Raw genomic sequence first — 25,894 nt, 5'->3', positions numbered from 1 at the left:
ATTGTGAGGTGGATGGACCTAGAGACTGTCATACAGATTGAAGTAAGTCAGAAAGAGAAAAACAAATACCGTATGCTAACACATATATGTGGAATCTAAATTTAAAAAAATTTTTAATAAATAAAATAAGTAAATAAATAAAAGAAAAAGAAAAAAGGTCAGAAGAACCTAGGGGCAAGACGGGAATAAAGATGCAGACTTACTAGAGAATGGACTTGAGGATACGGGGAGTGGGAAGGGTAAGCTGGGACAAAGTGAGAGAGTGCCATGGACATATATACACTACCAAATGTAAAATAGATAGCTAGTGGGAAGCAGCCGCATAGCACAGGGAGATCAGTCCGGTGCTTTGTGACCACCTAGAGGGGTGGGATAGGGAGGGTGGGGGGGAGGGAGATTCAAGAGGGAAGAGATATGGGAACATATGTATATGTATAACTGATTCACTTTGTTATAAAGCAGAAACTAACACACCATTGTAAAGCAATTATACTCTAATAAAGATGTTAAAAAGTTTTTAAAAATAAATGTGGACATACACAGGGTAAAAAAAAATGAATGAATTTTTATAGCTCGATTCTTACACCTTTCTTCTTTGTCACTTGTTTCCTTAAGATTAGCTCTGTATTTGAATACAGCAATCCTAAAACATCTTTGCTTTGCTAGATTAATGGTACATTTTCTGGGAATACAAATGGTCTAATTGAAATTCACTCCATCTGAGGCATTTTTTTCAGTTATAACTTTCATTTAAAGAAAGTTTTAACATTAATATGTAGATATAAAATAGGAAAGACTTTTCCAAAGTATTTTAAAAGTTTAAAAAAAGGTCTTATCACAAAACTGTCAAAGTTACAGACATTTGCTTTGTTAATACGTTTTTTCCCGTTCCTGTAAGATTTACTTCTGAAAGAGGAGGTAGAGTAGTACCTACCATGGAAGTCAGGAGATCTGGGTTCTTGTCTTTGTCTACAACTAATTAGCTGTGTGTGACCTTAACCTGCTCATTTATTCTCTCTGGCCCTTATTTTCTTATCTGAAAGATGAAGGTGTTTGATTATGCGATCTCTGAGGTCCTTCACAATTCTAAAATGCTAAGATTCTATGAAGTAAGTTTTGTAGTAGTTGTATAGTTTATGTTAAGATTTAATGAAGGTATATTTTATGTAATGTGTGTTTGTGTGTTTGTGTGTGTATATTCATATATTTAGGTATTCATTGAGTTGTCTAAACACTTGTTGAATGTTTTTTGTCTTCTATGCTCGATGTCAGAGACATTTTAACTGAATAAGACAGTTATGGACCTTGCCTTCATGGAATAGTTTTCAATGGAGAAGAGTGGAATTAAACAACTATTATGTAATTAATTATTTTATCCAGATGTGATATGTACTAAGAAGACTGAGTAGCAGAATGAGAAAAATAGCCGAAAGAATGAACATAGGGGTACCAGGAGAGTAGATAAGTAAGAGAGAACAGCATATACAGAGGCCCTGAGTGAGGATCCTGGAATGCTAAGGAATTATGGTAAGGCAGAGTTCCAGAGTGAGTCACACGAAATGCGGCTGGTGAGCTGAGTGGGCATCAGATCATAAAATGATTTGTAGACCATTTAAAGATTTTGGTTTTTTTAATGCTAATATTACATATATTACTTCCAGTTGTGTCCTTGGTGTTACATGATCCAGTAAGTGCTAATACCCATGAAATACATTTATTATGTTAAAGAAACATTTTCTGTCAATCACTGCACTATCAATGACATCAGGTCCCTGGTTTTTCCCTGTACGCTTTCACTCTTTAACAGTGTTTTAAGATGTGATAACCTAACAGTATTTGCAAGGTCAGTACAGTAAAAATTACTTAATGCCTGTTAAAGTCAGATAAGTTTTTCTTTTTGGATTATCAACTGTTTCATATTTTCTTTGCCCTTTTCCTGATGACTTAAGAATTTTTAGTATATTATCCATTAAAAATAAGCAAATTAATACACTGGTTTTGTGATTTACATTTTTGTTACCTATTGGTTTGCTTCCTATTTCACCACTGATTGTGTTCCTCATTGGGAGATACTAGTGTGTAAAAACCATGGTTGTTTATATGCAAGTAAGTTGTCTGATATTTTTTCCTTTTAATTGTTCATTTTTAAAGAACACTTACGTTAAAAAGACCTGTACTGATTTCATTCATTTTCTCTGCAACTTGTTTGCGGTAGAAATATTCCTGTTGGCTACACTGAAAATTGTCTAATGATGAGGGCTCAATCTATCTAAGGCACTGTGACAAAAGGGAAATGACTGCTTTGCTGATATCTGAGTATGCCGAGTTATTTCAAAGATTTCATTTCAAATGTGTTTTCACTTTTATAACTTTGATGCAAATATAGCAATTAAAACCTTATCCTTTTTAGCAGCAGGGTTATGCTTCTCAAGCTGGTTTTCTAATACTGTTTTCAGCAGACTGAGATAGGCACCTACTCTGACATATCAGAATACTTTAGTCTCACCACTGAACTGTGTAATTCCCATTCTTGTTTGAATGGCTTCAGTATGCTATGCTCTTCTCAGAAACTTAGAACAATGTGTATTAAATCTCATTTTCAACTCAATCTAATGAGTGTTTATACAAACTAAAACAGCATATTATATATTTATGTTTCTTATCCTCTGTATATTTGAATTAATTTGAAAGACATTATGATTAATAAATTCATGGGACATGAATCCTAAGCCATTTATTTTTTTTCTCTTTTGTTTAGATCTGTATTTCAGTTTCTACCAGTGTTCATTAATTTATTCAACAGATATTTGTTGACCACTGATTATGAACAGAAGCCTCCACTAGTCACTTGTGTGGGATATTCAGATGGATAAGACATTCTTAGTCCCAAGGATCTTACAGAGTTTTAAGGGCAGTAAAAACGTTAAGAAAGTTTATAAATAACACACATGAAAATATTAAAATGGGGCATAGGAGAGTTCAGAGGAAGGAAGAATTATTTTTCCTTCTTCCTTTGGGGTACAAGCTAAGATAAGCCTCACAGGGAAGAAGCATTTACAGCCCAGATTTTAAAAGATAGGTACTCAGAAAATGCAAAAAATATATGTGGAAAAACATTGGATATATAAGAGAATCTGATTTATTTTGTATTGAATGGAAGTATATGGAGATAAAGCAGGCAGAGTAAGTTGGGATGAGATCACTGAGGGCCTTCAATGTAATTTATATGTAAATTAAATATAAATTCATGTTTATAAATATAAATTGGGGAGGGATAAATTGGGAGTTTGGGATGGATATATACACAGTACTATATATAAAATAGATAACTAATAAGGACCTACTGTATAGCACAGGGAACTCTACTCAGTACTCTGTAATGGCATATATGGGGAAAAAATCTAAAAAAGAGTGGATACATGTATATGTATAACTGATTCACTTTGCTGTACACCTGAAACTAACACAACATTGTAAATCAACCATACTTCAATAAAAATTAAAAGTAAAATTAAATTAAATTTAAAAAATAAAACATAAATATAATAAATTGGGCTTCCCTGGTGGCGCAGTGGTTGAGAGTCCGCCTGCTGATGCAGGGGACGCAGGTTCGTGCCCCGTTCTGGGAAGATCCCATATGCCGTGGAGTGGCTGGGCCCATGAGCCATGGCCGCTGGGCCTGCGTGTCCGGAGCCTGTGCTCTGCAACGGGAGAGGCCACAACAGTGAGAGGCCCGCGTACCGCAAAAAAAAAAAAAAAAAAAAAAAAAATATATATATATATATATATATATATATAATAAATTGAACATTTATTTTTTATAGCTTTATTTTGTAGCTTAAAATTTTTTAGTAACTATATTGTTTAATTTTTTTGAATTTTTGAATTTTATTTATTTTTTTATACAGCAGGTTCTTGTTATCTGTTTCATACATATTAGTGTATATATATCAATCCCAATCTCCCAATTCATCACACCACCACTGACCCCCGCCGCCACTTTCCCCCCCTTGGTGTCCATATGTTTGTTCTCTACATCTGTGTCTCTATTTCTGCCCTACAAACTGGTTCATCTGTACCATTTTTCTAGGTTCCACATATATGCGTTAATATACGATATTTGTTTTTCTCTTTCTGACTTACTCTGTAGGACAGTCTCTAGACTCTAGTCTCTAGTCTCTAGTCCACATCTCTACAAATGACCCAATTTCCTGTTTATGGCTAATATTCCATTGTATATATGTATCACATCTTCTTTATCCATTCGTCTGTCAACGGGAATTTAGGTTCTTAAAAAGTATTTTTGGTTCTTATTTCCATTTTGTCGATTGTATGCTAGAGGAAAAGTTGTAACCTTTTACGGAGTTGTGTTGCTAATGTTAGAATAGACTTTTGAAAATTTTTTGTTATGAATACTGATGTCTTGCTTTTAATGATTTATTCTCTTTATTTAAAACTGTTTTCTCCATCATAAAAGAAATACTTTTATTCTTTAAAAGTTTGGTTTATACAGAAAAATTGAAAAATATGCATTTCTTCCCCTAACACTTTCATTTAGTGTATATCTTTCCGTATATTTATGTTTAAGACATTTTAAAGTAAAATAGAAAATAACATGAGATAGGTTATTTTTTGTATTTTGAAGAGAATTTAGAACTGACAGACCAATGAATTCCCTACTTCTATTTATTCTTCTGTGTTAGTTTGATTAAACAACTTTACATCTTTGACTGAAATCTTAAGTTTTCATTTAAATCAGAATAAAGGTAAATTGTTCAAAGGTAAATTGGAAAAACTGCATATTTTTCAGTTATAATAGTAATTTACTCCAGAAGCACTCTTGCACTTTATTTTATTCCCCTTTAAAACTGCCTAAACCATGGTACAAACAGAAAATCTTCAGTGGGAAGGAAAATTTTCTCCCACTTAACTGTGAAGAATTGTGTTTATTTAGCATTAACAGCACAGACACAGTTATGTTTGCAGTCTCACCATAAGAAAATAAAATGCAGAAATTTGCAGAGCTAAAATATCTGGATAGGGCCAGAGATTTTAGAAAGGCAATTTATGATCCTTCCTTTGATTCACAGATAGTTTATGGAGGGCCTACTTTGTGCCAAGCCCTGTAAATACAAAGCAGAATAAGACATGACCCTTGTCTTCAAGGTGCTTATAGCCTAATTCATGGACCTAAATAGAGAATCCTGGGGGTTGACACCACACTCTTATACGTGCAAAATCAGTAATGCAGAAGACTTCCATTTGGTAGAAATTAAGATTATTGAAGGAAGCTGCCTAAAGCCCAGGAATTTCTGTTTATCTTAAGGTTTTGGTGTTAAAATTAGGGGAGTAAGATAATAATATATATGTGTGTGTGTATGTGTGTGTGTGTGTATGTGTATATATATATTATATATATATATATGTATGTATGTATGTATAATACAGCAAGACAAGACTCACTAAGTGTGGATGTTCCAGTATTTGGAAAATAAGAAAAGAGAGATTTAACTAAAGAATGAGAGAGGCAGGAATAAATGGAGATTGGCTTCTTCTTATTATTATAAACCTATGTGGAAAGAAAGTATCTTTGTTCTTATTAGTATATAAATGGAAATGTCTTATTTATGTCTCATACCCTGGATCTTTATGCTCATGTTAGTTTTATAACAGTATGGAGTTTTTGCACTAATGACATGTCTTTCTCAATGTAGTCTCTCAGAGATTTAGTTTCATTTAATTTCCATTCTTAATACCGTTGGCTCATCACTGTCTCTTCGTTGTGTTTATTCATGCACACTTATTCACATAAATTGACATAAACATTGATTTTTGAAGCCCTACTAGATAAATAAAAATTTCTAAGTGATTTAGGTAGTGTTTTCCTGGTCCATTAAGAGGAGCACTGTACTTATCTATGGCTACATTGCTGATACCCTTTTGTAGGAGGTGGTAGTCTCAATCTTATATTCAGAAAGCATTAAACAAGTTTAGGCTAACCAGCTTTTCATTTTATAGAAATGATTCCTGTTTTTACATAGTAATAAAAATCAGAATCTATATGGCATTCAGAATTATGGTATTTTGATGATTTTAAAATTATTTTTTTTATATAGGACACCATTGCAGTGGCCGGATTTGTTATTTTGTCAACATCTTCATCTACAAGCAGAGATGGTAAACGTTGCTTATTTTTGAAAGCATCTGAGGACTTCAAATCAACTGTTTATGTAAGTATGCAACTTTTTAGTCTCTAATTATATTGTAGTTTTAATGAGCTAAAGTAATGGAATAGAAGTAGTATTTCTGTGTATCTGCAGATAAACTACTTAGTCTGACTGAATTATTGTAATTAAATATTTTAAGTTCAAAAAATAAAAATCCTTTTCTTGGCTTTCTATTTAGAATGATTCCAGGTAGCAGAGAAGGATCCCTTAAAGACAGTTATTTGTTACTGAAATTCTTAAAGCTTCACAGATACTCTAAACCTGATCAATATATTCTTTGCAGTTTTACTGTCATCCTCTTTTGATGGTCTGCTTGATTTTACCTTAAATTGATCAGGTGCCCCTTTTTAGGTAAAACTGATTTCCTCCTATTTCATTCTTTATGAAGGTCTTCATCCTCTCCCTCTCACTTCACCACCCCCCGCCCCCTCCCCACACAAACACACACACACACACTTTTGGAGACTGCCTGTTTGGTCAAGGCTGTCAGGTGGAAAAGTAGAGTTGGGTCAAGCTATGTGCCTGCAGACCAACATCTGCCTGTTTTGTTTTTTTGTCTGAACAGGGCATTTTATGGGCCAGGTTTGGTTCTATGATATTAAAATTAGTGAATTAAACTGAAGCTTAGCTTAGACAACTTTGTACCTGCCACTCTTAATTTGTAAGCTATAACTTTATGCCATTCTGTGAACTGGAATATTATAAAGTGTGTAGTTTTACTACAATTAAAGGTCTGTAATCACATTGGACATGTTTGTATACAAATAAGTCCTCTCTTTTTTTTCAGGTTTATGTTAAATCCGTAAGAGATTTTTCTACAGAATCAATGTCTTTGGTAAGATGGTATTCATTTTAATTTAGAAATGTACACCCGACACACACATACATATATGTATTTGATCCACTTTATAGACTGATTTTGAACTAGTATCAATACAGTGGGAAAACATAATCTCTACTTTTTTGATATATAATGATATTACATTTGAGTTATATATTTCCCTAGTAATTAATACCTGGTTCATCTGTTGTCTGGAATATTTGCTGATATTTTGCAGAAGTTACGTACACAAGAAAATTAAAATGGAAAAGAAGTTTTATTGTGTGAAGACACTGGGATTTTTATTCCTTTTAAATCTTAGGCAAATTCATTTCTTTTGCTTTTCATCAGCTTATATTTAAACAGATTATTATGTGCTGAATTGTGATTTGACAAATTATGTAATTTTAAGTAAAGAATTTTATTATACTTTTGATACATTTTGCTTTTTCTTTTAAATCATATTTTCAATATTTTGTAAAATTTTGTCATCTCATAGCAATGGGAAGGTTCCCATTTTTAAAGGTGAGCTACTTGTAGCTGAGTGAAACTGGAAAGAAGGTAATATGTTGATAAAGTTTAGTTATGGCACATGGGCTCCTTAGTTACACAGGCGAGTTCCTTAGTTGTGGCACATGGGCTCCTTAGTTGCGACCCGTGGGCTCCTTAAAATAAATTTTATGTTCTACCTATGTTCTTAAACCTTTAGTTTCTATTGGACAGAGTTCAAGGACTTTGCTTCTAGTTGACAGTGACTACGGGATACAGGTTTTAAATTCTGAACACTACCATAATAGTATAACTTAAATTTGTTATTTAGGGTAACTGTAACCAATAAAAGTATTGATGTACTTTTTAAAAAATATGAATTAACTCTGATATTAGTGTTTTTCAAAATTGTTATAGATAGGTCAACTTCAAATATCTGATACATCCATGCACTTGTAGTAAGGCAGAAGTAAATGAGAGAGCCTCTGAACTTGGCAAAAATGGTTTTTCAGGAAGCTCAGGTATTCTGAACTATTAGAATATAACTTAGCTGCTCTGCACACACATACTGGCTTATTTACATTGAGAGCCAAATTACAATCAAGATGTTGATTGCTGGTTGTGAATTAACAAGTACATTACTTGGAAGACCATAATGGTTAGGGTCATTGAGCTGTGCTGGCCTTCCCATTCATCTCCACATTAGGGAGATATTTGTTAAGATAATATATTCGATCCAGTTAGTTTGTCAGCTGAGTACCTATTGTCTCTATTCTGTCCCATATGCTGACCACTGTTTTTCTTTCATTACTTTTTTTTAATATCATGGTTTGATGAGATTTCTAAGCAAGCCTTGCCCTTGTGTTTGACCTGAGGGATCAGCTTCCTTGAAAAAACCAATTCATTTTGATTTGATTTTTAAAATTTTAACTCTTAGTGTGATAGGTAACCTTATTTCCAGTTGGGAGTGAAGTGGGTGGGTGATGGGGCCAAATGTCTGAGCCCTTTTCAGAATTGTTTGACTAACATCAGACGTTCTTGTGAAATCACTTCCCCTTTTCTTTCCAAACTTCTGTACAGTTATTTCAGAAAAACATATTTTCTTTTATTACCATTTTTAATGTCTTTATATCATTTATAATCAAAATCTGGCTTTATTTAGGCCTTATTAAAATCTTCATAGCAGTATAGGAAAAAAAATAAATATATGCCATAAGTTTTGAAGTGATATTAGTTAAGGTTAAAAACCAGAACAAAAGCCTCTTAAACTGCATTTTTTAGAGTTGTGTACAAATTACACCATTTATAATCAAAGTTATTTATATGAAAAACTACATGGTTTATATAGCAACCTTTTTAAGCTGTGCAGTTTCCCTTTTTTCAGGCTATAGTCTCTTTTTAGACACTTAGAAGGAAAAAATGCAGATCAGTTTACTAACTTAAAAATTTGATCATAACATGATTCTAAAATCTTAATACTTATATTCACTGTCTTTCTTTAGGTTTCAGCCACACATTATGTATATACACCCCTGAATCAACTTAAGAGTGGCATGATTGTCAATGTCTATGGTGTTGTGAAGTTCTTTAAGCCTCCATATCTGAGCAAAGGAACGGGTAGGTATTATTAAAATTGGTCAAGATTTTAATGGACTGGAACTGTTTTATTGGTTCAGGAACACAGCTCCTTCAGTACTCTAAGTCTTAGAAACTTAATTGTGATTTATAATTGTCAAACAATACTGATGCAAATTTTTTGTCCATTTTTACTTATAGAATAAGTATAGTCTATAAGTTGTAGAGAATAAATGAAGAAAAGAATGCTAAGCAGCAACATGACAGCATATGAAAGTATAAAATAGCCTATGAAAGTATAGAATAAGCTAGAAAAGGTAAATATATAGACATGTACAGAATATGTAATGTTGTTATGTAAATCATTTTAACTCTTGTACAGAAGTTAAAAGGCAAAAGTATAAAAAAGAGCTACCTGTAAACATATGTTAGTGGTTACAATATAAAAAGATGTAAATTGTGACTCGGTAACATAAAGTATGTTTTGAGGGAGGGGAGTAAAAGTGTAGAGCTTTTGTATATGATAGAAATTTATTTTTTAACAGTTTAAGATAGTTATAACTGTAAGGTGTTTTATGTAAATTTTGTGGTTACCAAAAAGAAAATACTTATGGAAGATACACAAAAGAAAATGAGAAAGGAATCAGAGTAGGTCACGACAAAAAAAAAAAAAAAAATCAGTGAAACACAAAGGAAGACCATAAGAGAGGAAACAAGGGACAAAAGAGCTACAAGACAGACAGAAAAGAATTAACAAAATGGCAAGAGTAAGTTCTTCCCTATCAGTAATTACTTTAAATGTAAAAGGATTAAACATCCCGGTCAAAAGGCATAGTACTTGGGTTGTTTTTAAAGATAGTTAAGGAGATATAACTTATTCTATATAAAAATGTAAGCTTTTAAACAGACTAACGTGTAAAAGAATGAATCAAAAAAACGTGGATTTCAGCTTTCTGAGAGTTAATGTAGTTAACAGACAGGCACTTTCACCTTGGTTTAATTTAGTTCAATGAAATTTAACGTTTATTGCTCTGTTTAGTCTAATTTGAAACAACAACATTTGTAAGAGGCATCATTATTTTATGTATCATTAAGAAAAGCTATGCTTCACTGTCAATTGTAAGATATAGCCATATTTTAGAGATGTTAAAAATGTGAAACAGTGGTGATGTTGATGAAGTACTGTCTTTATGGACTGTATGCCTGCCAGCTGCTGTGGCTCATGCTGGGAACACAAAGATGTTCTCAGTGAGTTAATATTTTTTAAAGATTTAATTTATTAAATTATACATATGCAAATTTTTTTTTCTTTTTTTTCTTTTTTTCTTTTTGCGGTACGTGGGCCTCTCACTGTTGTGGCCTCTCCTGCTGCGGAGCACAGGCTCCGGACACGCAGGCCCAGCGGCCATGGCTCACGGGCCCAGCCGCTCCGCGGCATGTGGGATCCTCCCGGACCGGGGCACGAACTCGCATCCCCTGCATTGGCAAGCGGACTCTCAACCACTGCGCCACCAGGGAAGCCCCATATGCAAATTTTATTGTGGTATGAGCTCTAAGTTTACTCCTTGGTGGGGTGGATGGGGGAAAAAGTCTCATTTTCATGTGGTCAGCATTTTTTTTTAGTGTGTTTTAAAATTTTATTTTGAGCATTATTTGATTTTTTTACATTATGAATATATCAAACATACAAAAAATAATTAAATGACCCCTATATTATATTTACTGGGCAGATTTTACCATATTTGCTTCAGTTTTTTAAAATTTTTATTTATTTATTTTTAACTTTTATTGGAGTATAGTTGACAGAATATTTTGTTAATGTGTAAAGACTTAGTTTATGTGCAAGTGACTATTGAAGACTATTGAATCTAGAGATAAGAAGTTTGAAATAGGTGGTAGCTAAGTCCAAAGACAGCAAAAGGATGTTTTATTGAAAACCCTGATTTCTGTTTTTTCAGTAGGAGGGGAAGAATTAAACATTAAGGTTGAAGCAGAGAAATTCTGTTTGAATTTCTCAAATGTTTTCATTCAACTTTACTTTTTTGCAAAGTCTACTTTCCACACCCCATCATGCCATTCAACATACATATGCATACTTTGACCTTAGTAGTTTCTTCTCATCATCGAATTTTTTTCCCCTGAACTTTACATTGCCCATTCTGTGAATTCCCTGTAGAGTGTAATCACTGCAGTCCTCTTCCAGTTGCCAGTGTTGTCTGGCTAGCTTTAATAGGCCTGCCAAATTTAGGAATAAGCTACAATACTGGTAATAATGTTCATCTAACTTGGTAGAAGATATAATTTTAAAACTTTTTGCACTTGGTATGGTTCAAATGCTTATCATTGAAAGTTTTTAGTAAATTAATCAGCAAATACATTATTTTCAAAAATATCATTAAATGAAAGTATTACAGAATAAAATGATAGCTGTTTTTAAAACAGCTATGATGACTCAATTTTAGTTTGTTATTAGATTGCATAATCATTTTTTTCTAACAATGTTATTAAATCATGTGTATATAATGAAAGCATTGGGAAACTGTAGTATTTATTATATATCCTATGTATCCTTTATCTGTCAGATACATTTATAGTTAGATCCAGTCCCTTAATAAAAAAATTCATGAGTAGTAATAAGCCAACTTTTATTATAAAGATAGTGTGTTTCTCTATTTCTTCTGAGATACTAAATTAAAATGAATGTCATCAATTTTTTCTGAATATATTCATTGAAACTCTAAAATATGTCTGAAGATACAGCGAGATGTCTTTACTACTACCAAGATGGTAACATTTTAAAACTATCTGTCTTATAATTTTAGTTACACTTACATTTTTTTCTGTTGATAGAATTTATCCTTCAACATGCTGCAGGAGAGTCAGACAAATAGCACTGATTTTCGTGTTCAGGAAAGGATCAACTTCATTAGTATTACCACTGAGAAGTACTAGAATAAATGTACAGGAGTAATCCACAGCTGAGCCTTTTTTGTACTATATAAAGCAACATTATTTCACAAATACAGGGCCACAACCTAAATATTACATCCTGATGTACATAATAGTTATGTGTAGGAAAATTACCTTTATGCAACTCAAATTTAGATAGATGGGAAAAAGTTGATTCTCTTATATATCATTAGCTAGAATTTTTCATTAAAATTCATTTTATAAATGTTAGATTCAATGCAGTAGAAGCAATTTGGCGCAATTTAGCATCCTTACTTCTTGACTAAGATTTTTCTTGAGGTCTTTTCTCTCATCCTCTGTCATAATGATTACACATGACCTGTAGCATACTACTGTCTTATTTCTGTAGCAAATGCTTTATTTCCCAAGCTTTATCTTCAGTCTTGGAGGAGTTGTAGCTTTTATTCTTACAGAAGTCTATCAGTCCTGTTTTTAAAAGGACTATCGATGCTCACATTCTTATTCATTTGTGATAAGATTCATCATGAAAACTGAGAATTTCTCAAGGATTATGGAAATAGCATATATTAAAAGATCATCATATCATCAAAATTGATTTTGATCATGACTCAGCAGGGGTACATAATATGGCCTCTTTCATACAGGAAGACAAGGTTATTGCCACATTCTTGGGATTTTGAGATTTTATAACAGTTATCTTCTCTGAAAGCCTCACAGGTACTTTTCCTTTGAAGAGCTGGGTAGGTAGAGCTGCGTACGCAGTGTTTTGCCCTGCACAGATAACATTGGGCATTTTTCTTAGATAACGTATAAAGGAGTTTAATTTTAGCTTTGTCTCAGATTTTAAGAAGTATCTTAATTCTTTTTTTAAACTTGAGACACCTTTACTCTGTTCTCATTGTCTGTTCTTGCTAAATAAGGTAAGTAGAGGCAGGCCATAAAACATATCCATCCAGACTTGTTAATAGTATGTGGTCCTGCTTGCTTGGTTAATATCATAATGCCTGCTCACTCTGAGCAAATGCGAAGAGTAGAGAGAACCCTGTTTGTGCTTATTCTTCCTAATATTTGAGTCCAGAGAAAGGGAGAGAATAGTCAGAGTATTCATAGCATCAGTTTTTACTGTTCACCTCTTTTTTTTTTCTTCTCTGTCCAACTTTGAGACCCTAGAGGTCTCAGCCTTTTCATGCCACATAATGTGGCACATCACCTGTGGCTCCCTAGCTTTCCTCAGGAATGCTTTATGTTGCTAAACTATTTTCACACCTCCTCCCATCAAAAATTCTCAATATTAGAAAAGCAGCTTGGTTAAACTGAACAGTTTTGGATGTTACAATGTTTCTACACACAGACTTCTGCTATTCAATTTCTTAGAAAAAGGACACCTGTTTTAGCTACTTACTGAGCATTATAATCAAATTACTAAAATTGTATCCAAAACATTGGATTTCTAAGAGCCCCTATCTGTTTTACTTACTTTTAGTTCTTAGGATAGAGTGATAGGATATAGAGCCCTAGGATTTTTTCTTTTCCTGTTCTGTTAAACATTCCAGCTAACTCTGGATTGCTAATTTTGGCTGTGTAAAAATACTGTTTTCACTTATGAGAATGACTTGCCAATTATGCATTAATGTTATGTAGCATAATTGTTTGAATATTTTTGTTTTGCCTGAGTAATATTGGTTGCCTATTAATGATTATGTAGTTAATATCTTTTAATTTCTTAAAGTATAATAAACTCCCACATATTCCACATTAACTTGGTTGAAAAAGAATTTATTAATTACTGAATGATTAATGACTCATTGGTACTCCATAAGATCCAGGAGCCTTTCTGATTCATCAAAGGGAGATTAAAACTTCTAGTACAACATAAAATTGTTTGTAATATTTAATTATATATTTTTTTAAATTAATAACGCATCTTTAGAATTTTTAACCCTTTTATACTCCTACACCTTTATGAAAATGTGATGACAGTTATAGAGCCTGTCCTAGAAAAATTCACATGCATGCCTAAAGACTTAAACATACAATACCAAAGGTTCATTCCCTGCTGCCTCTGAGCCTCAGATTGCAAAATCCTGATCTGTGGTATGTTCATACGCACTTATTTGACTATTCAGTTAATATCAAAACTACAACATACATTTTGGCTTAATGTATGGCATTTAAAACAAAATAAATACACAGTTTTGCTTTTCAGTTTGCTCATTTGTTCATTTATTCAACAAACATTTATTGAGAACTTTCTATGTGCCAGGTGTTATATTTTATAGACATGAGACATTCAAAGATTTATGTAATTGTTTCCACCCTTAAGAAATTAAAGTCTGTAGTTAAGCAGATAACCATTATAATACAATGATTATAATTATTCATGATTTCACTTTGGTTTTAGTCTCTCCCCAATTTGTAAAACTCTACTTGTCCCTTTTATTGTTGACTATGTAAGGCAGAATCATGTACCATGCTTTTTGAGTGTGTGTTTTCAAGTTGAATGAATGGATTTACCTTTTACATCAGATGCAGGTTGTGGGCAGGCACAGAGTTTTCCATTTCCCAAGAGCTAAAAAAATGATAATACCTAGTTGAGTGAGGTAAGAATCTTCAAGTGCTTGGCTATCTTGCTTTCAGGAATGGAGGGCATCCAGGGCACAGCTAGTCATCCCTTCTGTCTTTAAGGATTTGGAAAGGTGGGCTAAGCCTCTCTTCAGCACTGTTTTCCAGCTATTCTGTCCATGCCAGTAGGAAGTAGGTTTCCACTTGGAGAAAGAAGGTGAAGAAAGGGCTTCCCTGGTGGCGCAGTGGTTGAGAGTCCGCCTGCCGATGTAGGGGACACGGGTTCGTGCCCCAGTCCGGGAAGATCCCACATGCCGCGGAGCGGCTGGGCCCGTGAGCCATGGCCGCTGAGCCTGCGTGTCCGGAGCCTGTGCTCCGCAACGGGAGAGGCCGCAACAGTGAGAGGCCCGCGTACCGCAAAAAAAACAACCAAACAAACAAAAAAGAAGGTGAAGAAAGATCCTTCTTCCCCTGTCACTGAACCTTTGTGTGGCTTGCTTTCTTATATTCAAGAATGACTTCTTTGATGAAGCTTGAGGCTTCTATCTGGCTTCCTGTTCATATCCTAAGAATCTGTCTCTCATGACCTTTTCCTCTAAAAAATTATTAGCCTGTTTATTTAGGATGTTGCCCTTATTTTTCATGAGTTTTTTAATTTGAGTTATTTTTGTGAATCATAAAATCAGTACTGTTTTCCCATTTTTTCTTGAAACTCGTGTTATATTCTTTTATTCATTAAATTAAAAAATGTGTTTGCTAGCCTTGTGTAGCACTGTACTGTACTTAGTTGTTTTCTATAGACTCGTAGGTTGTTGTCCAACGATAAAATAACTCTCAGAGAGTTTACAAGTGAGGGAGACCCAAATGTAATCAGCTAGCTAATAGAAGGCACAGTTGTATGCTGTGACTAAAGGAATAAGCAAAGTGCTTTCCGAGTGGGAATGGAGAGATTAATGCTAACAGGGGAAAAGCTTCTAAGAGATGTAGCATTTTAGCTGAACTTTAAAGGGTAAATTGGATTTTGATAGATGAGGAGGAAGAGGCCAACATTCCAGAGTTTGAAAATAGCAACAAAAGTTGTCAGATTTAAAATGAAAATGTGAACTAGTGCTGAAGCAGTTGACTTAAATATAATTTAAAGCAATAGAATGTCAGCAGTATATTGATGCATAATTGTATGCTCTTGTAGCAGTCTTTTTTTAGGGATCATTATTAAGGACCTATGATACTTCTGTGGTGTACATTTTGTTTATATTCTTGAAGAATTTTTTTTAATTCTATATTTTATGGTTTCCATATGTGGTAAAACTGCTTTGTTCAGATTGTATTGGTTATATATGCAATCAGCTTTATTTATATGCTATAGCTGTCATGTAGTTGGCAATTTGTCTTTGAAAGATTATGTGTTCAGTATTATTACAAATATATCTTAAGTGGCTATCAGTGGAATGCTTTGTTACATTACTTCTCAGGTCAGATGGATTCTAGTAATATTTAGGTTCACAAAAATTACTTTCGAGTTACAAATTACTTTGATTTCCATCTGCATTGTTAGGATTTTCTTCTACTTCAGTATATTAATTTCCCTCCCAACTTTACATATCATCAATTAAGAAAATCAAAATATATTCTCTTCCTTATTTTTCAGTTTGCTTGTTTGTCGTTTTGCAGTGGTTTCTGTCAGCTTCTTATATATAAATGATAATCTCTTTTTTGTCATTATGTTACAGATGCTTTTCACAGCATTTTAGTTTTGGGCTGGTGGCTTTTGAAATTTAAATCTTTAAAATGCTTGTGGAGTCATAATTTGTTTGTTTGGAAAGGCTTACCTATTAGAAGATCTGAAAAATATTACCCTATATTTCCTTAAAATTATTATTATATATTTTTAAAAACTGCATGTATTGCCTGGAATTTTGTTTTTTATGTAGTGTCAATGATATCACTTTTTGTTGGTAACTGCCTTGTTTCAAAATCATTTATTAAATAATGTCATGTTTGAATTATGTATATTTCTATACCTCTATATAAGGATCCGTGGAGCAACACCTAACAGAGAGCCTGAGGTGAATTTTCTTCTCCCAATATGTGACCTGCAATAGGTCTCCTCAAAAACAAGGAGGCCTATTTAGATATTGCCCAATTTTTCTTTTTTGTTTGTTTGTTTGATTTTTTGCGGTACGCGGGCCTCCCACTGTTGTGACCTCTTCCGTTGCGGAGCACAGGCTCCGGACGTGCAGGCTCAGCGGCCATGGCTCACGGGCCCAGCCGCTCCGCGGCATGTGGGATCTTCCCAGACCGGGGCGCGAACCCGCGTCCCCTGCATTGGCAGGCGGCCTCTCAACCACTGCGCCACCAGGGAAGCCCCCTCAATTTTTAATCATTAGGCAGAGTATTGGCTACAATCTCTACATGAATATTTGAGGATGTTTGGGTTGGTAGGATTCGTTATCCTCAATTCTGATTTACTGTGTAATAATATAGTTTGCTTGTTAATCTCAGTCTTTTTGTTTCTTCATTCATAATTTTAATATACTTTTAAGCCTTACAGGAATATATTGGGTGCATTTGCTATATACATACTGGTATCAGGATTTAAAAATATTTGAAATCAGATTAGGATTTATATGAAACTCTACCATAAGTTATGATTTTTTTTTCCTACAGATAGAATAAATGGTGTCAGGTTCTTAAAGGGTGTGTGTGTGTGTGTGTGTGTGTGTGTCTGTGTGTGTGTAATATATCCCTAGTGCATTTTTGTAAGATAAATGTTAAATGTACGTATTATTAATAATTTATCAATACTTAATAGAATGAATATAAAATTCATAAAATAACATTTAATTCACTAGAGGAACTAGTCACTTGTCCTAGTGCTTGGATTTTAATGAAGAAGTATAATGAGTTTTAGCTTATAAAGGAATATGTTAGAAGTTAAAGTAGTTCGCCTCTCATTTTAACTTTTATTATTATCACTTTAAATTATTCTCCTTATATTATTTATACATTAATCATAGTATTTTTATTTCTACAAGTGTCAGTTTTCTTTTGGAAGTATAATATGCTGTATATTTGAGATACTTATATAGCTTTTAAATTTTCCTTTAAATTTCCTTTCGCTTCATTTAAGTGTAGACTTAAATAAAATGACATTATACTAAATTCATGTTTATAAATTTATTGTGAAATTGTTTGAAAGCTCGAATGCATATGAATGCTAAGCATTGCTATATCTAGTATATTGAAGTTCTGCTGAATATGTTATTAATTGTCCTATTTCCACAACAGATTTGATCTTTGAATAATTGAACCTGTTGCCACTTTTAAACCATATAAGGCTCTAAAGTCATGAAGAAGACTCTCTCTTTCCACTGAGAGACTAATTTCACTCCCATCTCCAGCTAGTGAAATTTTTTAATATAAAATTAAGAACAAAAAGAGTTTAGAGGTATTATAATACCTCTGTTTGTGAACCACAGAGGTTGACCCTTTTGTTCTGTAAAATTTGTATTGCCTGCATTCTTCAGGGGCATGGCCATCTAAATAATAACATTACAGCTCTTATTTACTAAATTCTATGATGTCTTTCATATCATTATCGTTTATGCTTTACAAAATACCCTAAGTGTGGTGTTGCATCGCCTCTATTTTATAGATGTGGAAACTTGGAAGTGGCACTGGTCATGCTTTCTCCTGTTCCAAAAGGCTTTTAAACAAATCACATATTTTGCCAGTTACCAGCTCGCAATATCATACACTGTTCAGGAATGCCACTTCTTTGTGGGCATTCCTGGCTGTTGCTCATCAATATGAAGCTTGAAGCCCAATTTTATGAGTCTTAGAATCAGCAAAACAAATGTCAGGTGGCTTAGTTGGGGAGAATTCCTAGGATAATAATCTAATTGGTAGCTGTACTAGTAACTTTCTCTTAGAAATTTGAGGACAGTTTGGTTGTGATTAAGAATAGGTTAGAGTAGTTTTAGTAGTATGTAAGAGCTGAAAGAAAAATATGAACAAGGAAGATAAATAATATCTATAAATTACATGGCACTTAAACTGTAATACATGCATTTAGTGCCTTAAAGCAGCTGTTTAACCAGATACTGATAGTCCCTTTTTTAAAAAAACAGCTTTACTGAGATTTAATTCACATCTAATTTACTCATTTAAAGGATACAGTTCAGTAGCTTTAGTATATTCATGGGGTTGTGCATCTACCACCACAGTCAATTGTAGAACATTTTCATGTCCTCTGGAAGAAACTCTGCATCTCTTAGCTCCCAAGCTCCCCGTATTCCTCCCAGCCCTAGGCAACGATTAATCTACTTTCTGTCTATAGATTGCTTATTCTAGACTATTCATATTAATAGAATCATAATATCTGATAGTTTGTGACTCATTTCTTTCACTTAGCATGCTCTCAAGGTTCATCCATGTTGTGGCATGTATCAGTACTTTATTTCTCTTTGTTACTGAAAAGTATCCCATTGCATGGATGGACCACATTTTATTTATCCATTCGTCACTTGATGGACATTTAGGTTCTTTCTGTTTTTTTGGTGTTACAAATAATGCTGCTGTGTACATTCATATATATGTTTTTGTGTGGACATATGTTTTCATTTCTCTTAGGTATATACCTAAGCGTGGAATTGACAGTCTTTTTGAGTGTTTTTTTTCTTGTAGGCCATTTTTCTTATCAGAAATAATTGTTGGGTTGCTTTGAATATCATGATCTTTTATCTTCTAAGTTCATCTTGAAATTTCTTAAATTGGTCATGTAAGTATTACTGCATTTGATGCTGGGCTGTTTACATACTAGTACCATTACTTTGAGAAATTGAGTTCTTGAAAGATTAAGTATTAAATAAAGACATTGTAGTGTACTTTAGTTTCTTTTCCTATTTCAGAGTATTATGCTATTAGTCCTTTATTTCCAGTATCCTTTTTGTATGTCCACCATTAATCTAGTTTAAGAGTTGGATTTTTTCTTAAGGCACTGGATAGTGTACATTTTAGGCTTTGCAGGACAGGTACTCTCTGTCACAACTACTCAGTTGCGCCTTGTAGCATGAAGACAGCCATAGACAATGTGTAAATGAATGTGTAGCAATAAAACTTGATTTTACAGAAGTCAGCTGGCCCACCAGCCATAGTTTGCTGACCTCTGATCTCATTCATGGTTATGTTTTTTGTCAAATTTTAAGAAGGATTCAGACGGTACAGCACATGTGTTTATATTTGCTCCCAAGTTACAATTAAAATGATGATTTAAAAAGATATAATGTTTAATGTCAAATCAAATGGATGAGGAGATCACAGTTAACAAAAGATATCAGCAAGACTTCATATGCTGACATTTGTATGATTGATGCTAACTGATTCAAGCACGAAGAGTGAATTTCCTTTTAATGGCCATGAGCAAGCAACACCATACAAAAGATCTCCATTCTGCTTGCAGTCAGTCCTCATTGCCACCCCAGTCCTAGGCAACTGTTAACTTGCTTTCTATCTCTGTACCCTTCTGGACACTTCATATAGATAGGCTCACTTCGCTTCTGGTTTCTTTCACTTAGCATAATGATTTTGAGGTTCCATGTTATAGCATGTATCAATAGTTTATTCCTTTTTATTGATGAATATCAATATACTTTTATAGCTATTTTAAAAATTAATCTTATTGTTTTGTCTCCCTTATTTTAAACACAAACTCTGTGAAGATAAAGACCATTGCTAGTCTTAGTTGAAATCCTTACACCTAGGTATACCATCTATGACCTATGGTTGCTCAATACATAGAGTAAAACATAAGAGGAAAACTCCCCCAGGTGTAATTTCAGAATAACATTTATGAACTCATAAATATATCTACCTACCTACCTATCTATCTCATCTGTGTGTGCATGTATGTATATCTATATATTAGAACTTATATCTCTATCATAATATTTACGCTTCTCTTTCCTGCTTCCCATGATCTTTTTCAGTATTATAAAAACATGAGTGGAAATTATGTTAACCTCACACCAGCATAATAAAGAGAGTGCTGTTATGTGTGTATTGTATAGCAAGTATCCTTGTAAACAAGTAAGATTGTAGCATATACTATTGCCTTAGTTCAGTGATTTGCCTTCATGGCTTTTACTTTAGTATTTCAATAATAAACTTTTATACAAATGGAAAACTGTTGATGAAGTACTGATTGGTTTAAAAAAAACAACACTCTACAACATAAGCTTAATAGAAATTTTTAATTGTTTTACCATAGACAACTTACTCTGCTTCTCTTGCTTAATTTGTTTATCTGAAAATGGAGATGATGATGGTCATGGACTCTCATGGAATTTGCTGTAACAATTGAAGTAACATATGCAACTGTACCTGTAATATGTTAACAGCCAGTTGCAGTAGCTATTAATAGATATGTGAATTCTTTGTAAGGTAAATACTATTTTAATTTTCAAATCTTGAATTGCATATGTAGAAAACATAGTTAGAAAATCAATGGCAGATTGCCTCAGTGAAGAACAGCACTTGTTGTAATCATATATAATAGAATAGATTTCAATTTACTTTCAATAAATAAATGCCAAATTACCTCAAAAAAATAAATAAATACAAACAACAGCGCCCTAGTAGATAAAAAGGTGGTGAAGCAACTTTCATGGAGGAATTTTTTTGTGGATTATATAAATATATAAGCATGCATGCATGCATGCATGCTTCTTAGATTAAAGACCTTACTTAGATGAACTACCAGCTTTCCCTTATAATAAAACTCCAAGGCAATTTACACTTAATCATACTGAGGAAATTAGGTGAATTGCTGAAGATCACAGAATATAGGGCTTAATTTATCATTTGTTACCTTTTCTAGATTTACATCAAGTTAAATGAAGTATTACCTAAGTGTTAAAGTAGTTAAAATACTTTGTCAACAGTTTAAACATGAAGTCTTACTGAAACTTTAGAGTCAATTCTTTATCAAAGTTTAAATATGTATTTTTAGAGGTTGTTATTTAGATAAACTAAGAAAGAATACTGATTTATTAAACGTCTCTCTACTCTCCCTACCTTCCCTGCTGATACATGCTAACAAGAAAGTAGACTTAAATTACCTCTTAGCTTTGTAACTTTATTATTAAAATATTAATTTGTAAGTTGACTCTAACTTCACAAGATGATTTTTCTTTCATTTGGGAATGAGTAAAAAATGAGGCACGGGGAAAATAAATGTTTTTATCATTTTATGTAGTCATTATTGAAGGATTATTTACTTACTTGGTGAAACACTTTACGTCTTTGGAGCAGTTAAATAAAACTTATTCTAGCAGTTTGCCTTGTTAGTATTTGTTAAAATGAGTAGCTTGGTTTCCAGTTATGTCATGAATGTAATGGTAATTTGTGAAAGAACCTGAAAGCTATTTAATATTTCGTTTATATTAGTTCTTTATTGTCCTTGAGAGCAAATTATTGGACAGATTTTTTTAAATGCCACTTGTTTCTTGAATCTGAATTTTTGTTTCCTTCATTTATAACTATATACATATTTAAACCCAAAAATATGTATATAAAATTTTATTTTGAAACTCCTCATTATTTTATAGGTAACCTTAGGAGACTCTGTGAATTTCCTCATGTTTAGTTATGCTGTTCTAGAGAGCTTGCCTTGTAGCAGGTAGATGATATTTTGAAGAATATTGCTACAGTAAGTCTGTCTGGGCCTGAAGCTCAGTAATTGAATGGATTGTGTGTGTGGGCATGCCTGTAAAGAAAATACTTAAAGTTAGATTTAATATACTAAGAAGTAAACTTCAAGTGAGGTCATTTTAAATTCTGTTTTTTCAATCCTTGATGTTAAGAAAGTAGTTTTTTACTTGATAGTTCTGTAACTATATACACATCTGTGTATCTGTACATATATTTACATATAAGCATTTTTTAATGACTCAGAAATATCCATAGATAATGTGGTAGCACTAAAAGTCTTTGCTAAGAGTAGAGAAATATTTCAAGAATGCTGTTTTAATTGTTTGTAATTTGGAATGGGGAGAACAAAATATGAGTAGGAAAAATAATTCCAGATTATAACAGTAGTCCAAAATTAAGCTGTGGAAATAGAGCAATAAAACAAATCTGAGAAATAATGTACATACAGGGGGGTTTTATAATTTTTCAGTTTATCTTTTCAGTGTGCAGTATTTATGAGTGCAATTTATGTACCCTTTCCCTTAGTCACTGCACCAGATGTTTATAAAATACGCTGCTGCAGTTACTTGAATAAGGCAAAACAATTTATTGATGTGGAGTCCTAAGCTTTGTTGTGAATACTTTTGAAATGCTTTTTGGAAGAGTTCACATAACACAGAATTACAGTGGGTAGGGATATATTAATGTTACCCCACCTTCCCATCTCCCCTTCCCTGAATGAAAACACACAAAAAATTCTCTTTGGTTAAAAAATGAAAAGAATTAAGAAAAAAAGTAGGATTTGAAATAGAGAAACCAGTGAAAAGTAACTTATGCATTGGAGTATTTCTTATAATTATTTTATACTTTTAATTCTTTAGTTTTAGGAATTTGAAATATTTTGCTTTATTTAGAAAACAGTATCAGGACTTCATAGGATTTGTGTATATGCTTGGATGTTATTGCTAGTTGAAAAACAGTGAGTTTGATTTTTAGAGTGGAATGATAAACTGAATACATATTCTCTGCTTTGCAGAAATGTCATGATAAGAAAGCTCATATTTTATGCTGAATATTTGAAAGACTTATTGTCATTTATATGTATTATATAAGTTAGATTTAAGCAAAAGATTAATGGGAACATGTAACAGCAATAGAATAAGAACTTAGAAATACAAATGAATTTCTATCAACACTAGAAATAGTTGTGACCATTTAATCATAAACAGAATGTATACACCCCAATCTCTGCTACCACTTTAGCAGCTATCCATCAGTTTTTAGCCGAATCATCAGGCTTCTGATTTCCAGTATACGTGATACTTTTGAAAAACTGGTATCATCACACACAATTACCTTATATAACTGAAAAGAAGATTCATGTAGAGTTATAGATAGGAGAACACTCCAAGCTGAGAAAAGAACAAAGATCAAAACTAGGGTTTATTGATTTATTTATTATCCTTCATAGTACTGTCAGTTGGTTTGGTATCAGGAAGCATCAAAATGGCATTTTACTCTTATGATTATTTTTTCTCTCTCTCTCTTGTAAGTAATAACAAAGAGGGAGATAAGAAGGCAAGAAAGAGAAAAGTCTAGAACAGTGGATTGCCAGGAGATAGAGTAGATAATGGGGAGGCAGGAACTGCTGAAGAGAATGTCCCAAGACAACAGTGAACTGTAGTCCTGAAGAGCTGTCTGCCTCTTCATCAAGTGAGGCTGTAAGTTCTCTAGTTTTCTCAGTAATACTTCATTTAAAATAACTTGGAGATCTAATCTACCTAAGCTTTTAGCAAAGCATTTTCAGTGGGAGAAATACCAATTCTGTGAAACATTCCATGAAAAAGTGGGAAATTTTGCATACTGTATCTGGCTCTTGAGATCCACGGTGCATTACTAGCACGTTATCACCTCTGAAAAGATTTAATAAAGGAATCTGTTTAACTTTACTTTTAACATAATTTTACTTGGAATTACTTAAACATGGAACCCTTTTTAATGTACTCTGATTCTTGTTTGCTGAAACTATTTTCCATAGAATCAAGCTTAGAGATTATCGACCTAGATTAAAGTTGATAGACCTTCACTTTCAAGCAATTCATTATCCATATTTTTTTTACCTTTATTTATTGTGAACAAGGAAGGGGTAGGACCAATTCTTACTTCTTTGCAATTTTGATTGTGGTAGAATTGCAAGGGACTTTGTCTCTGTAGTGATCTATATAAAATGTAGTACTTTATGAATTTTCACTTTCAGAAAGTATAATATTGTTGATGCCCTAAATCAGTGCTTCTTAAGCTTTTTATATTCCTAAAAATTATCAGGATCTCAAGGAGCTTATATTTTTATGGATCACAGTTATAGATATTTAAACATACTGGAAATTAAAAGTGAAAAACTAACATATTTAATGACATTTAATAATTCATTTAAACTAAAAAGTCTATTGTAAACATAAGTAACATTTTTAATGAAAAATATATTTTCCAAAAATATGGAGTGTGGTATTTTTTCACATTTTTGATGATATTTTTAATCTTTAAAAAATAATAAAAGTAGCAGGATTCTCTTATCCCTTCAGCAGTCTGTTACGACATGTTATTTCAGTTGAGATACATAAAAATTTCTGGCTTCACACAGCTATGTAGTTGGAAAAGGGAAGAGGACTTTTATAAAAGTCTTAAGGTAATTTTGGATATTCTTTGATAAGCTTCTTAAAGGTTGGTTACAATGAGGAATCTGAAACCATAGCAATGAACTTTCATATTCTATTGAATTAAAATCCATTGATCCATCTTGCAGTTTGAATGGATCTTTAAATCATCCATGATTTGTAGTGCATAGGTCATTTAAAAAAAACATTTCCTGAGGTATGCAAATCTTCTATATGTTGACCCATTTCATTGTATAGTATCATACAATACCAAAATATAACAGTTATTTCTGTCACCAGTCAATTTTATCAGAAAAGTCTTTGACTCAAGAGGGAGGAGATCTGGGGATGTATGTATATGTATAACTGATTCACTTTGTTATACAGCAGAAACTAACACACCATTGTAAAGCAACTCCAATAAAGTTGTTAAAAGTTAAATTAAATTAAATTTTTAAAAGTCTTCGAATATTGAGAAACCATCAATATCATGGTGGAAGATGGAACTTTTCCAATATTGTAATTTTAGCCTAAAAACTTTGGTTTTATCGTTGGCAAAAAGATGCCAGTTTTCTTTGAACTGAAAGATTAAGTCCATTCATTTTTGTAAAAACATCTGACAAATACCAGAGCTTGAATAACTAAAATTTTTCTGTCAGTCATCCTTTTAAATAAAAATGCTGTTCCATGAAAAGAATGTGGCTAGTGTAACTCATAAACAATCACACAAGTGTTTTTCCTTAAGATGACCATCATACTTTGGTAAGCAGTTGAAATATTTTGCTTCCCATTTCACCACGTAAAATATTAAAAAGACATGTACTCAAGGATCAACTATAAGAAATTTTTAATGCTTCATCAAGAATGGCCTTATTCTTTAGTAAAACTGTTGTGGTTTTTGTTTTAATGTTAGTGTGTGTTGGTGAAGGATACAGTGACCACTACTA

The 25,894-nt window shown here is 32.9% G+C and overlaps 1 protein-coding gene across 4 annotated transcripts in view; it reads left to right on the top strand.

Moving 5' to 3' along the window:
• The window catches only part of POT1 (protection of telomeres 1), an 83,234-nt gene that overhangs the window by 12,294 nt on the left and 45,046 nt on the right, over positions 1-25,894 (top strand). For all 4 annotated transcript variants that reach the window (XM_082631743.1, XM_082631742.1, XM_082631741.1 and 1 more), the window contains 3 exons: positions 6,117-6,230; positions 7,015-7,062; positions 9,039-9,153. In XM_082631743.1, coding sequence (XP_082487869.1) covers positions 6,117-6,230; positions 7,015-7,062; positions 9,039-9,153 — 277 coding nt within the window. The remainder of the gene's footprint in view (positions 1-6,116; positions 6,231-7,014; positions 7,063-9,038; positions 9,154-25,894) is intronic.

This window comes from Mesoplodon mirus (genome assembly GCF_964341445.2).
Source record: "Mesoplodon mirus genome assembly, chromosome: 9".
Taxonomy (NCBI): Eukaryota; Metazoa; Chordata; class Mammalia; order Artiodactyla; family Ziphiidae; genus Mesoplodon; species Mesoplodon mirus.
Note: the sequence above shows the minus strand (reverse complement) of the source record. Positions and strands in the feature narration are given on the sequence as shown.